We start from the raw sequence: 16593 nt of genomic DNA, 5'->3' as shown, positions 1-16593 counted from the left end.
TTAGGATATTAAGATTCATTATTATTCAGACCCTTAAGTGCCTTCTTCTCAACCTAAGCTATGTAGAGTATGGGTATGTTTAGGTTGGATCTTTTTAACCTCTTCCATAATTACTTTCGAAAAGACATCAATGCTGTTTATTTCACCTGGTGGGGGCATCTTTGTGCTTTTCGGTTTCAAGTTAGAGAAAGGACCAGAACCAATCTCTCTAGCCCCTTCCTCAGAGAATTCTGTCAGAAGTAAAACATCAGGCAGGTCATAGAGTGAAATCCTCTGCGGCATGGTAGTAAAATCTTTGAAGGGTGAGTACAAGGACAGTTACTTTGCCCATTATTTGGATTGTTTTTGGGATTCCTGCTGTGATACCCAACAGTGTGCGACATGGCACCAATTTTTTGATTGGGATTGTATAATCTATAGGATTTTAAATTTACTAATGAAGTATTACTGTTTTTAGTGGGTTTTTCTTTTTGGTTCTGAGATAAATGCAGTATAACATGATGGCTTTCAACTAAGTATTATACTTGGACAGCTAAAGTCTGTCAGAGCCATGGTTTGTTAGTTACTCTTCAGTTCGTTGGAGAGAAGTGATGTCACTTGTAGTGATGAGCAAGCATGCTCGGGTGTTTTCAGAGCATCTTCAGCATGCTCGGGTGTTTTCAGAGCATCTTCAGCATGCTCGGGTGTTTTCAGAGCATCTTCAGCATGCTCGGGTGTTTTCAGAGCATCTTCAGCATGCTCGGGTGTTTTCAGAGCATCTTCAGCATGCTCGGGTGTTTTCAGAGCATCTTCAGCATGCTCGGGTGTTTTCAGAGCATCTTCAGCATGCTCGGGTGTTTTCAGAGCATCTTCAGCATGCTCGGGTGTTTTCAGAGCATCTTCAGCATGCTCGGGTGTTTTCAGAGCATCTTCAGCATGCTCGGGTGTTTTCAGAGCATCTTCAGCATGCTCGGGTGTTTTCAGAGCATCTTCAGCATGCTCGGGTGTTTTCAGAGCATCTTCAGCATGCTCGGGTGTTTTCAGAGCATCTTCAGCATGCTCGGGTGTTTTCAGAGCATCTTCAGCATGCTCGGGTGTTTTCAGAGCATCTTCAGCATGCTCGGGTGTTTTCAGAGCATCTTCGGCGTGCTCGGGTGTTCGGTCTGAGTCACTCCCGTGCTCATGATTTGCGACTGTTTGACAGCTTTAATACATGTGAGGAATGCCTGTTTCTTAGGCATTCCTCACATGTATTAAAGCTGTCAAACAGTCACAAATCATGCACATGACTCAAACATAACACCTGAGCACGCTGAAGATACTCGGTGAGCACCCAAGCACGCTCGCCGAAAGGGTTAACAGAACATGCTCACTCATCACTAGTCTCTTGCTATGAGAACCATATGCCCCAATAAAGAATACGAACATTGATCGAGTTTTTGAGACTACCTTGTAAAATAGTAATTGTCATTTCAGGCAAACTTGCAGAAGCAGTAGGTTTGTGTCTACCTCAGTCTCACTAACTTCTCCTATTCCTAGCTGATAATCTGATTTCACTGACAACAGACTGTTCTGATTGTCATGTGTATTAATTTACCACAATTACACAAGTGGTACATTTTATAGTACAGAACACGTATACACTGCTTTATAATTTGTTCTCATTTGTAGTTCATACATCATTTTTCTTCTTTAAATGTTAACACAAAAGTAGTAGAACAGTCAAATTTGTTTAATACTTATATACAAATTTTATTTTGCAATGAGACTCCACATACATGTTTTTACATTTTAAAGATAAAAAGGTACATACAATAAAGTGAGACAGATGACAAAGAAACAGACAACACATTAAAATGTGTATGTGGGTGAAGGAATCAGACAAAGCAGTTAGTGTTTATCCGTGTGTTAATACAAAGCAGGATTCTATAAATGGTATAAATCTAACAAAACAGCAAAAAGTCAAAAGTACACAAAATAGTGATCAAAATATGAACACCCATCACTAACCAACAAAGTGACAGAAAACTTATAAGCTCAATACGTTTTAAATGTAAAGCTAAAATTGTAAACTTTTGTTCACGTATTGCCTCATAGCTCCTGATGACATGAATATAAATGAAGCCACAGTTATTGCTTATGGTAAACCTCGCTTCTAACTCAGGAACAGTGTGACATTAAGCTGGTAGATATTGGTGGTTAGCAGCTCCCAGCTACCCAGCCTTACCAAGCTCATCATGACTCCTAGTGTAAGAGCTAATTAGCTGAAGGAGGTGTGAAACTGCACTTTATTACTGCTCTTCATGAAGTCTCCTGTAGGTCACATTCATACTAGGTTTAAATAATTGTCCCTTGATCTGGAACTAATCTCAGTACATTAATTACTGTTTAAGCGGCTCTTCGATCTAGTACAAATGAAACAATGTTTTCATCAACACGTATTACATTATAGAAGTACAATTCGTAACTAGTTATGTACATAAGCTGGCAATATAGCAGCTTTATAAAACCACGACATTAAAATACCGTGGATCTTATTAGTTCCTCCTGCTCCCTGGCATACAATTTACCGGTTCTGACCAGGTTTGGCTGGATGAGCACAAGCTCTATGGGTGACAATAAAAATGTATACAATAGATTAGCAAAAAACAAAAAAATCAACTTTGTTATGATTATATAGATGACTTATGGACAACATGTACCATGTTTTATATATATAAAAAAACAAAAAAAAACAAACAAACACTTAAGACATGTTTCCATCTGAAGAAATATAAAGTGAAATCGGTGGCCACAGGGAGTTCAAAAGGGTTAAAATGAGCAGCTCAGTGTGGTCTGACCCACTTTTATAAAGAGGACAGCAGTTTCACAATATTGAAAGCAAACATTTATATTAAAAACTGTGCTCATCATCATCATCATCATCATCAAGGTCCCAACACTGGGTTTTATATTGCACATAATATAGCAGAAAGTTAAAGCGCTCCCAAAAGGCACATTCTCGTTACAAACCCAATAAAATAAAATGACTAAAAAACATAAGAACGCAAGCTTAGTCGGCTCCCATTGTTTAACCACATACTACTCTCGACTTTCCCACCAATCAGTGGTCCAAACAGATTCAATGAGATTAATGATTAAAAAAATAAATAAAACCTCTTTGCTTGAGTTTGAAGGAAATGTGCAACTAATGATGTAACCCATACATCTATATATTGTACGCCTGCAGTAAAGTAGAACACACCGGGAAGGAATGTGCTGTACAATGTATGGCACGGGCAGCAACATGTCTAGACCTTGTAAGCAGGCCTATAACAAGCATCTGGCTGCCACATGCGCAGATCCAAAAGGACTTGGTTTAATTTTTGCATCCAAAAATTCCGTTCATCCTTTGTGTCAGCCGACAGCCAGTTCCTGCAGAGGGAGAAAATACATCAATAAAAAACTACAGGATACATCTTCATCTGTTCAGACTTCATTTTTTTCATATTTACATTTTGCACATGCCCTGGCAAAGCTTGTTGCATCATATGCTAAAGTTTCAATAGACCCCATGCAGCAGTATAGGAAAAAGTGGTATGAATGGATATTCCTAAGCAAGTAAATAACCAGCAGTTGGTTTTATTATGGCTGCATATTATCAGCAATATTAGTCACAACACTCAGGCCTGCACCAATTCTGCTGAAGTTCAATTACTGCTGATTATTTAAAGGGAACCTGTCAGCAGCATTTTACTAAGTTAAGTACAGACAGGACCATATTGGCACTGTCATACTGATTAAAATGATACCTCAGGTGAAGAAATCAGCTTAGTAGATTTTCTTTAATCCTTGTTTGAAGTTTCCTTGTATTCACATCTTGGTGCATTGGGACGTGCCTGTGGGCTAGACAGTGGGTAGCGCCTTTAGCATTGTTCCGTACCATCTGATGTGTCTGTGTATTTTCATATTTATGTAAAATTTCACTCTTGTGCCATTACAGCCACGGGCTCCCCCCCCCCCTTTAATTTAAAATTTCGCATTGTCCTAGCTGTGGGCGGCACTTGCACAGGTTGAGCTCTTGGAAGTCTTCAGGAAAATGGCAGCTGCACGTGCGTATATATTGCTCAGTGCCACCAACACCATTTTACTGAACCCACCATTAGATCAATCGGCGCAAGCCCATGGCTAGGACTAATGGTGGGCTTCAGTAAAACGGCGCCGGTTGCACTGAGCAATATACGCACTTGCAGCTGCCATTTTCCTGAAGACTTCCAAGAGCTCAACCTGCGCAAGTGCCGCTCACAGCTAGGACAATGTGAAATTTTAAATAAAGTAAAGGGGGGGGGGAGACACCCAGACACAGCGGAGGGGATGGAACAAAGCTGAAGATCGTACCAACATGCCCGCCCCAATGCACGAATAAAAGGAAACTTCAAAAAATGATTCAAGAAAATCTACTACATGGATTTCTTCACCAGAGTTATCATTTTAATCACTATGAATGCACCAATATGGCCTAGACTGTACTTTGCGTAGTAAAATGAAGCTGACAGGTCTCTTTAAGGTTCAAAACAGACCATAGAGGATCAAGGTCTAGTAGGTGCAATAAAAACAAACAAAAAAAATATGGTTGAATAACTTCCATTTGAAACTGGCCTTAAAAAGGAGTACTCTGGGGAGATAAAAAGATAAATAAATAATTTTACTGTTCCTGTCCTCATACACTAAAAGATGAGATGTCCAGTGCAGATATATGATCTTTATAACACTTGTAATTCCGTGTGACAGGATCTGCTCCCTCACTTCTCCTCTGTTGAAGAAATCCGCTCTGTTGTTCTTGGGGCTGGACTGTGCACTGGGCTTTTTCCTCCGCCTGTCTCCAGTTTTTGAATGAGAGGTGACTGCTTTTTCGGTGACCTGCCTCCCATGTGAAATATCATGCCATCATTGCCTTGGGTGGAATCATTGCCTTGAGGGGCATAGATGCAGATTAAGTTCCCATGGCAACGAGGCAGGAGATTTCAAACAGAGGCAGGTCGCTGAAAAAGCAGTCACCCATCATTCAGAAACCGGAGGAAGGTGGGGGGGGCAGAGAAGACCCTATGCACTTGAAACTGATTAGAATAATACTTCAAATGGCAATTCTAAAGGAACTACAAAGCAGATTTCTTCACCAACAGTATACATTTAATCTGTATTGCAGCCATGTCTTTACATTAGACTCCAAATTTGTGCAGACCGGTTCTCTTCAAAGAATTACCATGTGCATATGTTCTATTTAACCCCTTAGCAATATGTGCTCATTGCCTGTATGGAGCGGGTTCAGGCGTCCCATACAGCAGAAGTGTTGGTTGTGTTTTTCACCAGGCATCAGATAACTTCTCAATCTCAACAGTTTAACCAAATATCACAGATTCAGATAGAAGGTAAATATATTGGTCTACCAAATAGATACCACATGCTATAGCAAAAGTAGACTATTAGGCTGTGTTCACACTCGTTTTTTTTTTCAGCAGTTTTATCGCTTTTTTTGTTATGCAACTAAAGCTGCTTTTTACAGTACCAGCAAAAGCTAGGAGATTTCAGAAATCTCATGCATAGTGTTGCTTTTTTTCCTGACTGAATCGGAAGGCTTGTCAATTCTTTCAATGTTTTTTCATTATATAAAATAATGAGAAAAAGCGAAAACGCTGTAAATAACGCAGCCATGCATTTATGATGAATAAAACTAACTTTAACGTACTGTAGACAAATGACACACAATCTGCACAAAAAACACACCAAAAAAAAGCAGCTTCTTTACTGCCAAAGGAGCAGTTTTTTGCCTGCAGAACAAAAAAGTAGCAAAACCCCCCCATGTAGGCATATAGCACTATAAATACCGGGACTGAATTCATCCACTATCTGGTATGGAGTAATGGGCCACTTACTTTGTGACACAGAGGGTGTCTCGGCATTGGCTGACAAGTGTTTCTCTGTCGCCTTCTCTTTGGGGACGGACTGTTATTAGTTCAAGCGTATTGGGCCTTGCACAGAACTCTCGATTAGCTGGCTCTATTTTTTTGCTTGTACAGTTTGCGAGATTTATTCTTCCAATCGGATTCTATGAAGCAATGAAAAGAAAAAAAATTAACATTTCGATTTTAAAGAGTTTCTGACCACCAACTTATACTGTGCGCACATTTATTAGGCAAGTGATTATTTTAACCTTAACATAATTTTTCTGCATTTTTTGCAACTCCAAGCTATATAAACCTGAATTCTTATTGGATGAAGCCGATCAGGTGATGTGTATTTGTGTAATACGGGAAGGTGAGGCTTAAACGATACAACATCCTTTATCACCTTTATCAGGGTGTGCAGAATTATTAGAAAAACAAAAAATTCCTCTAGAAATAGAACAGGGCATCCCCCAAAGAGCAATATTAAAAAAGTAGTGATCTAGAACCCAAGTAAATAAACAATACAGAATACTTTATTAAATACGAAAGTACAAATATTTAACATAGACCATGCATAGTAAATTCTGTGCAAAAATTGTAAAAACAAGAAAGAGGGACTAGGGGTGTACGCAGCATTTTTAACCTACAGGTGATTCACAAAACTTTATAACTTCTAGATGCGAGAGCAAAAAATTATTTTTTCCACTAAAATACTGTTTTGACATCAAATTTATGATTTACAGTAGTGGTAATAGGAGAAAATGGACACCATAATTTGTTATGCAATTTTTACCAAAACACAGTGATACCCCATATGTGGTTGTACACTACTGTTTGAGCACACAGGAGGGGTCGGATGGGAAGAAGCGCTACTTGGCATTTGGAACACAGATTTCATTTGAATAGATTGTGGGCTCCATTAGCTGAGCCTCTGAGGTGCCAGAACAGCAGAAACCTCCCCGAAGGCCACCATATTGGAAACTTCAATGCCTAAGGAATTTATCTAGGGAGTGTAGTGAGTATTTTGAACCCATAGATGCCTCACAGAATTGTATAATATTGAGACGTGAAAATATGACTTTTTTGGAGTAAAAATATAATTTTTGTATTCGCTGCAAACTTGTCAGGTACACAAGGGTTAATAGGTGAAACTGGACCTCACAATTTATTGCGCAATTTCTCCCAAACGTGGGGATGCCCCAAATGTCGTCAGAAATTACTGTTAGGCCACACATCAAGGCTGAGAAGGAAGGAGCGCTATTTGGCTTTTGGAGCACAGATTTTGGTAGAATAGTTTGTGGGCGACGTCTGCGGAGCCCCTAAAGTGCCAGAAAAGCAGAAAACCCCCAAAAGTGACCCCATTGTAGAAATTTCTCAATTAATTCATGTACAACTGTAGTGACTATTTTGTAACATGCCAAGCTTTTTTTCTGGAGAACTGCAAATATTCCAGTTAAGTGCCCATACTTTGTGCCCAGCTTGTGCTTCTGGACACAAACGCACCCCGTAAATTTTTAAGTGCTCTCCCTTCTACAATAATGGCAAACATGTGGCCGCTTACTGCAATTCCTCAGCGCCGTTAAAAAGCAGTACTGAGGAATAAGTACCCTTAAAGAAGTTGTCCAGTACTTTAGATTACCCCCCCCCCCCCCCAATGAATCTCCCCGGGGCCTCTAAGGATTTTTGTAATTAGCTTACGTTGCAGTTACTGCCTGTGAGCGGCGCTATCGGTGGCCGCTCACAGGCATCACGTGACCCCCCGCTGACGTCACGACAAGTGAGGCATGACTCCGCGCTGGGGTCCCCGCGGTGGCTGCTGGGTTGTGGGCGAGGTTACCCCCCTGCGACACACCCAGCATCCACCGCGCGCTTTCCAATGAATGGGGAGAAGCCCTCCTACTCTGCACTCGTTACCTGTATAAATTGCACCTGTTTGAACTCGTTACCTGGATAAGTTAAGTTGTGTTTTTCTATTGTATCAAATAAATGGCAATTAATGTAAAAACCATATAATGATTGTCTGGATTTTTTTTAGATTCGGTCTCACAGTTGAAGTGTACCTACAGTAAAAATTACAGATCTCTTCGTTCTTTGTAGGTGTGAAAACTCGCAAAATTGTGAGTGTATCAAATACTTATTTTCCCCACTGTACCTGGCCCCTCTTTCTTGTTTTTACAATTTTTCACAGAATTTGCTATGAACAATCTATATAAATTAATTGCACTTCTGCATTTAATAAAGTATTCTATATTGTTTATTTACTTGGCTCTATGTGTAGAATTATTAGGCAGCTTGTTTTCCTCAGACAAAATGGGTCAAAAAAGATTTAACTGACTCTGAAGTTAAAAATTGCTAAAAGTTTTACAGAGGGATGCAGCACTCTTGAAATTGCTTAGATATTGGCATGTGATCACAGAACCATCAGAACCACTAGCTCACGAACTTCACTGCTGCAATCTTCACATAGGCTGAGTTCACACGATGCGTATTTAATGCGTTTCCACGGCGTTTTTGCAGTTGCGGAAACGCATTAAAAACGCATGGTAGAAGGGCAGCAATGTTCCCCAATTGAAATCCGCATGTGCTGTGCCCATGATGCGGATTTTTCCACAGCGTAAACGCTGCGCTCAAAAATCCGCAGCATGTCAATTAATTTTGCGTAAACGCGGCGTTTTCGCCGCCATTGACATGCATTAGAACGCGCCAATTCCGCAAGACTGCATCTGTACTTGCGTAATTGGTGCGTTCTAATGTGCGGATGGTACCCGGGTGTGGAGGAGAAGAGAGTCTCATCCACACCCAGGTACCATTAAAAAAGCTGTAAAACAAGAATAAAATAATATATATATATATTATATATATATATATATATATATATATATATATATATATATATATATATATATATATATATATATATATATATATATATATATATATATATATATATATATATATATATATACTTACCATCTGTCGGCCCGCGCAGCGCTCCTGCTTGGTTCCCGGCACTTGCAGTGAGTTGAAGGACCTGAGCTGACGTCAGAGTCATGTAACAGGTCACGTGACGCTGACATCGGCAGGTCTTTCAATTCAAAGTTGCCGGGAGAACGGAGTGAACAGGACAGCGCGGGCCATCAGAGGGTAAAGTATACATGTATTTTTACCATTCTCTCGGGTCACACTATATAAATCCATGCCGGTTGCATGGAATTATATAGTGTGACCTAGTTGTCAAGCACTTTCCAAGTGATGCTAAAATCGCCTGGAAAGCGCTTGTCAATCCACATGCGGAAACGCATGTGAATCTGCATGTATTCCGCAGGAAAAACGCATGCACAATCTGCATGCGTTTTTTCTGCCAGGGAGATGCAGAAATGATGCAGAAATTTTCTGCTTCATGTGCACATACCCATAGGCCTGGGAGTAAATATTGTCTAAACACCTTTGGGATGAAGAGAGGTCTGCTGATTATCTGTTCAGCCCTCAGCTTTCAAACCACGTTCACATGCACACTCAGCTGGGCAGAGCATTCATGTGATGTCAATAGGGAAGAAAAGGGAGAGTAAGCTACTGCTAGTCGCCATTGGTATGGACTTGGCTCTTGTGAGAACAAAGGATCAAGCACGTTGCAACACAATATGCAAAACGCTCCTTTGCCCCAACATCAACATTATGGACACCCTCACACCAGGTGGTTGGCCAGGCCTGTTGAAATTGTCAGGTTCGGCCAAAACGCATGTACATGGCCACCTATAATCAATAAAATGTTAAATGAATCAAAAAACAATAAAACCCAAAACAATGCTTTTTCATATTTACTGATTTTCAATACATAAACTTTGAATTATATATGTATAGTTCGCATAGATCATAAAATCATTAAAAAATTGCAATGGCCAACTATAGCCGACATGAGAGGGAGCTTGTTAATCATTGAACTCGGACGATACAGTGTGCAATCTGCTCCCTCCAGTGGTGTCAGCAGGCAGCTACAACTACCATTTATAGCTTTTCCTGGGCACAGCATTTACAAGCTCGCTCAGAAAAACATTATGAAAGTTATATTACTAAATCACCAAGTTTCACCCAGTAAAATAACACCTATACTCTTCTCCGGTGCCATTCCAGCGGTATCGGTACTAGCTCTCCTGAGGTTCGCTGGAACTGCATGGGTGTTATTTTACGATTGGAAAAAAAATTAATTTTAAAAGGGGTTTGTGTCAATAATGGACAAGCCCTTTAATGTAGATTTTGTGGTCCCCAATCATTCATATGTTATAATCTAACAAAACATGTAATTTTAGTTTTTTTAAATCCTATGATAATTGTGTCATCGTATTACAAGATAGCGTGACTTAATACAAACCCTTATGTTCCAACAACAAGCTAAAGAAAGATAACGAAAATGGATTTAAAAATGACTTGATGGAAAATAATTACCGTGTCTATATCAAGAGGTTCAGAGCTGTTGTACTACGGGTCTATGTTATTAAAACACAATTTCCAAACTTGCTGACATTATGTGGTGGTGTAATGCTCAACAAAAACATGGGAGAAAAACGGGCGCATATATATTATATATCTCCACACACAATATACATTAAAGAAGTTGTCCACTATATTCCCAGCTTAATTTCTGCTTCATTTCCGCATGTCCTCTCCCGGAATTCCGCATGCGTTCATTGCGCGCTTACCACATTCGGAATTGCCTTGCGTTTTTAATGCATTGCACAAGGCAATTCCGCATGCGGAAACGCAAAATTAATGGACATGCTGCGGATTTTTGAACGCAGCATAAACGCTGCGGAAAAATCCGCAGCATGGGCATAGAACTGGCGAATTCTCATTGGGGACAATGGGATGCGGATTACCAAGGGTTTAACAAGCGTTTCCACTGCGGAAAATCCGCAGCAAAAATGCTTGTAATCCGCAACGTGGGCACGCGGATTTAGATTTGATACCCGTCCTTATGCTTAAATATTTCATTGTCATAATACTAAAGTGGGTCTCAAGCAAAACAGAAATGAACTCAACATCTAACAGCCTAATTTTTTTTATCAGATATATGTATGTACATTAAACCCAAGAGGGGTGGCTTTCAGAACAGGAGCTTTAGCTAAAGGGTTACTTTCCTTTCCCATATTTGATCTCTATGACATTTCATTTAATCTCAAGAAAATAGCCCCAATGTGGGGGCACGGCCGCAACAATAATGCACATATTGGGGTGCTAGAGAAAGCATTTGCTTGTTGGTTTCTGTCTACATAGATATTTACAAAAGGCAAAAATGAAGGTGGGAGTCAGGCAGCTGAGATACACACCCAATGCTAAATGGACACACACACACTAACCAACCTTTCTTCTTTCATCATCTGGATATGTCCAGTATGAAATGCAGTAACCAGACAGTACACACCAGCGTCGATGCCAAGCCCCAAAGCCACTTACATCTTCAAACATTGTCTAGAGAAAAAGAAAATGAGCATTACATCCAGCCTGCTACTCGGTTTCCTTTATGAAAGACGCTTTTGCTTTCATGATAGCAGTATGTGGATCTTTAAAGCTTATATGTGATAAAGGCTGATAATAGCAGGCAGTCCTCTCTGAGGCAGGGCCATGTGTTTTATAATCTGCTCGTAAACCCAAATCATTCGTCAAACAGATTTAATTTTTATTGCCAATGAACTCAACCAATGCAACAGATTTCTGTTGGAACTTTTTGAACAACATGGAAGATCTGTTACATTCATTTTAAAAGATTAGGTGCAATCTCACCTACTGTATCCTCACCCATCCCTTGTAGACTGTGAGCCCTCGTGGGCAGGGTCCTCGCTCCTCCTGTACCAGTCGCCCACTTGTATCGTTCAAAATTTATTGTAATTGTTTGTGCTATGTATATCCCTTTCACATGTAAAGCGCCATGGAATAAATGGCGTTATAATAATAATATGACATGTAAGAAGTTGCCAGTATTTGTTTTGGCTAATGGAAAGCACAGAAGAATATTAGCCCAGTTTCAATAGAAAATGCTTTATCTGGCTGTGCAGTATTTATCAGAGCATGCCTCATTGGAACATAGCCAGAAGAGGGCTGGTACTGAGCAGGTTTGTGGGTTTGGAAACTAGCCAATAACAATCATTTACATTTCCCAGATTAAAAGTTGAGGGAGAGGTCCCCTAACATTTGCAAAGTGGTCCCATTGGTTAGACCCTCACCAATCTACTATTTAATTATGTAACCACATGTATTAAAATAATTTTTCTAAAACATAAGGATTTACTACTGCATATGAATCAGTATATTGCGAGGCATTTCACATAAGTAACACTGTGGTGCTGAGAACACTCACCAAGAAGCCCTTTTCTTCCACAAAATAATTTACTTGGCATTTAAGTTTTAGACAAATGTGACCTTCTAGAGGAGACAAAAATGGAACCTAAAAGGAGAAAGAGAAAAAAAGTTATTATAATATAAAAGAATGTAAGAATAGAGACCAGGAGGTAAACTTGCTGTTGGTATAATATGCCTAACTAGAACCAGACTATACGTCAAAATCTCCAACACCCATGGGCTCCCTGACCAGTGCTACAATACTTGTACCCAGGCTTGGGCAACAATTCCCACATCATGGTTTTTTCAGCGTTTTTTGCTGATTTTTATGCAAACTTTCAGCTGGATTTTGCAGTACCAGCAAAGTCTATGAGAAACCAGAATTCTCTGTTCACACAATCATGGTTTTGTTTGTTTGTTCAGTATTTTGTGCCTTGGTTGGGTTTTTGGAAAATAGAGCATGTCACTTCTTTCAGCGTTTTTTCACCCATAGGAAGTAATGAGTGCTGAAAAAACACAGGCAACATTTTTTACAGCGTTTATGATGGCAAAATACAATGTTTTTTTTCCACAGAACTTTATACATGCATAAAAAGAGACAGAAGGACGGTGAAAAAAAAAAAAAAGACTGAAAAAAATGCATCAAAAAAGCACCAAAGAAACGGCAAGAAAAATCTGCAGCAAACTTCCCTTGAGAGGTCAGGTTTTGCTGCAGATTTGTGACGCAAAAAAAAAAAAAAAAACAATGTGTGAACACAGCCTTAAGGTTAACTGTACTTTCAAGAAACTTTTCAGAATAAGCTCTCCTGTGCGAGTACATGAGGACTAACTCCATATCTGGCCACTTGCAATCAATGTTGATAACTATATACAGAATTCTTTTAGTCCAGAGTGACTGGCCGTGAGACACTGACTGCAGCACATGCTGTCCTCCACAGCACTGTTTATATACTACACCTGACACACAGCCGGTATCAGAGAGGACTACAGTCCTGGACATTTAAAGGGACTGTCCGTACAGAATGTCTGTTCAAACTAAGTTCGGCCACTTTGTGCATCATGCGGGGTCAATCATTTACATACACCTTCACACCTGCTTGGTTTCCATCTATCTCCACTCTCCCAGTCTTCCTTGATTGACCGCTCTGGCTTCATAGGGCCAGAAAAGCGTGAGGGGATTGAGGGAAAACAAGCAGGTGGGAAGGTGTATATAAATGATTGGCCCCGCCATGAAGCACTCAGCGGCCGTACTCGGTTTGAACAGTCCTTTTATGCTGACAGAGGCCCATTAACACCACACATGTCAAAGCTTTACAGCACTTGAACAAGGAAAAGCTTCCTTTGTCACTCCGTTAGGAGCACTCTCACAATCGATAGGTTGCCCAAAAGGTGACAGCTGTGTGGTTTTTATTTGGTGTGGGGAGGGGGTGAATATTCATGCCCTTTAATAAGCGGGCACACGCGATAGCCCGGCAGCAGCCGCAGCGCGGCTACACTGTGTGCCGGCTATGAAGGATCGTAAAGTCACTGCTCCCCGCGCACACAGTCCCGGCGTGGGGAGCAGTGATTTCCGGCAGCTGATCTATTCTTGTGAGCCGAGCATGGCAGTGACGTCATGTGCGGCTCACATGGAGAGATCAGTGCGGGCAGACCGGACGCAGCGCTGGAGGAGAGAGAAGAAAGGTGAGTATGAGTGTTTATTTTTTTATTTTATGTGCAGGCTGATGGGGATTAGGGGGACCATGCATACTAGGATAAAGATGAGGGGTGCCATGCATACCAGGACAGGGATGAGGGGTGCCATGCATACCAGGACAGGGATGAGGGGTGCCATGCATACCAGGACAGGGATGAGGGGTGCCATGCATACCAGGACAGGGATGAGGGGTGCCATGCATACCAGGACAGGGATGAGGGGTGCCATGCATACCAGGACAGGGATGAGGGGTGCCATGCATACCAGGACAGGGATGAGGGGTGCCATGCATACCAGGACAGGGATGAGGGGTGCCATGCATACCAGGATGGGGATGGGGACCACGTATAAAAGGAGGGGGGGGGGGCATAGATACCAGGATAGGGGATATTGTCAGAATTGGGGGATATTACCCCTATACCAGTGTCAGCAGAAGACCCCCTCCCCCTTAAAAGTGCATCATGAACACATTTTTTGCCTACATTTTTTTTTTATTATTATTTTCCTCCTCTAAAACCTCGGTGGGTCTTATAGTCCGAAAAATACAGTATTCCTGTATGGACAGGGGTTGTTCCAATAGTAACCAGCAGTCACTTATCTGTGCAGAGAACTTCTAAATCTTCTCCAGTTTGCTCAAGTGTTATAGGTTCATTGTCAAAACCCCAAAAGGGTGGCATTTTTTGCAACAAGAAATGCCCTACAATCTGATTTTTTTTTTTGTAGCATTTTCAAACTTTTGGGTTCCTTTTTTTTTTCCAATGCACTGTGCTGTAGCAGTTGTTTTTTATGTTTCTCTATAGGCTTCCCTATAAAGAAGGTGGTGGGGGGAGCACATGTGTATAAAAAAAAAGCTTTAAAAAGAATGCAAAGCAAACAAGCACATAATGAAAAACATTACTAAATAGTTTTAAAAGGATTAGCCCTTGAAAATAAAACTGGATTGTTGACAATGTGCTCAATTTTATATAGACGTAATACATGGCTACAGTGAATATACCATCCAGTATTGCAGCAGGTTTACACAAACACTTCAGAAAATTGCCCAATTACAGATTCCCGTTAACTATGGAAAACTGCAGCCAGAAACTCTAGTACTCGTATTGACAAACATAGTTATGGTCATTTATATTACATTTGGATTTACCTTATCTAAGAGAAACTTGTTGCTTCCTACAGAAGCTAAAGAAAGCTTGTGAGTCCCAACAAGAACAAAGTTACTGGTGCGGACAGCATTTGGTCCTCCTGGGCTAGCCAAGGCTGTGGAGAGAAAGTCATTAGTTATCCATTTGCCAAGCAATAATATAGTTTATAATTAAATGTAATCCACAAAGTAACAGAAGAGTCTCTGAAACTAGCTTACCTGGTGTATGAATGTTGCTCTTCTACAAAAAAAAGCAAAAAAAGAATTAGCTTTGTAAATAATCCATCCTAAAGCATATTAGGAGAATAAGCATTACATATAATTCATAGTGTTCTTTTTCCTGAACAGTAGGAATTGCCAAACTGAAAATAACAATATGCTAAATTCTCTTTTGGTGGCATTTGATACGATAATGAACTAAGCAGTTTTTTTTTTTGTTTGTTTTTAAAGGATAATGAACACCCATGGTTGGCAAAAACAGTGTGGCAATGCGAGCTGCTGTAGTTTTCAGATGGATCGCAAAAAATGTATTGGTAATAGCTTATTGTTGGAATTATGTGGTATTGCAGGTTACAGGGACAATCCGGCAGATTGACTTACATCTCAAAAAGCTGTGCTATATAGCTAGACCACAGAAATCCGGCTTTAGTATTGAAAACTGGTGTGAGCCTCCAACTAAAATCAGCGATTGTAAAGACAAGGAGAGCTGAGCTCATTTCACTGTCTGGGTAGTTGAATAACACTGCACAGATATAGAATATCAAAGGTCTCAGAAGTAGCACTTTTTATGCCAATTTTTACGTGGATGCATCAACAAATCTAAAAAGTTCAAATTCACTTGTCTCAGTCTTGCACCTGCCTGAGCCAAGAAATGCAACAGACCATGCACCCAATAGTAATAATAATAATTTTATTTCTATAGCACCAACATATTCCACAGCATCTTACACCTTTCAGGTAACTTGTCAGGGGCACAAGAACAACATCCAAAAATTCTTATATGCCTGTTTAAGGGTTCGTCTAACACTACTCTATTTTAGCTAATAGATGTGTTTGTCGCCCAATATCAGCGCCAGCCCAATCGCTTCACTTTCAGCTTGGTGTTCAACAAACGGGAGTTTTCTGCCTCAGCACATGACTGATGCGGTGTGTGGAAGAGGCTGAATGACTGGCTCCATTTATTAGCTAAAACAGCCCCCTTACCAGTCATGAACCATGCATAGTCACTAAAGGAAGCTGGTTTAGCTATGTCCATCAGTCTTGTCCAATTGAAAACCTCACATGAAAAAACAACTTATTTTCTATTGGAGAAGGCCGATGGACAGGTCTGGTGACATGTTCCTCCACCAGCAGCCATTGTATGGCCCGGAGAGCTGTGCAGTCTGGGAGGAAAGCTGCACTAATAAAGAGGAGGAGGAGAACCGGTCACACCTATATAATAGGAAGTGCCACAAAATCACCTCCCCAACACATCTGTTCAAATAAAGATAATGTGGCCGACCCCGGGAACTCATTCTGCA

General features: G+C 40.5%; 1 protein-coding gene across 1 annotated transcript in view; it reads right to left on the bottom strand.

The window, feature by feature from the left end:
- Positions 1 to 2660: 2660 nt before the first annotated feature.
- ANLN (anillin, actin binding protein) overlaps positions 2661 to 16593 on the bottom strand; it is a 60750-nt gene continuing 46817 nt past the window's right edge. Inside the window, exons 19-24 of the mRNA XM_073678241.1 lie at positions 15293 to 15314; positions 15077 to 15189; positions 12256 to 12342; positions 11262 to 11369; positions 5892 to 6064; positions 2661 to 3393 (exon numbers count right to left, since the gene is read on the bottom strand). Of these exons, the coding sequence (XP_073534342.1) occupies positions 3270 to 3393; positions 5892 to 6064; positions 11262 to 11369; positions 12256 to 12342; positions 15077 to 15189; positions 15293 to 15314 (627 nt within the window). The 3' untranslated portion in view covers positions 2661 to 3269. The remainder of the gene's footprint in view (positions 3394 to 5891; positions 6065 to 11261; positions 11370 to 12255; positions 12343 to 15076; positions 15190 to 15292; positions 15315 to 16593) is intronic.

This window comes from Phyllobates terribilis, unplaced genomic scaffold, assembly GCF_046119375.1.
Source record: "Phyllobates terribilis strain yellow unplaced genomic scaffold, ASM4611937v1 Scaffold_4__5_contigs__length_816908805, whole genome shotgun sequence".
Taxonomy (NCBI): Eukaryota; Metazoa; Chordata; class Amphibia; order Anura; family Dendrobatidae; genus Phyllobates; species Phyllobates terribilis.
This window is presented reverse-complemented; position numbering and strand designations above follow the sequence as displayed.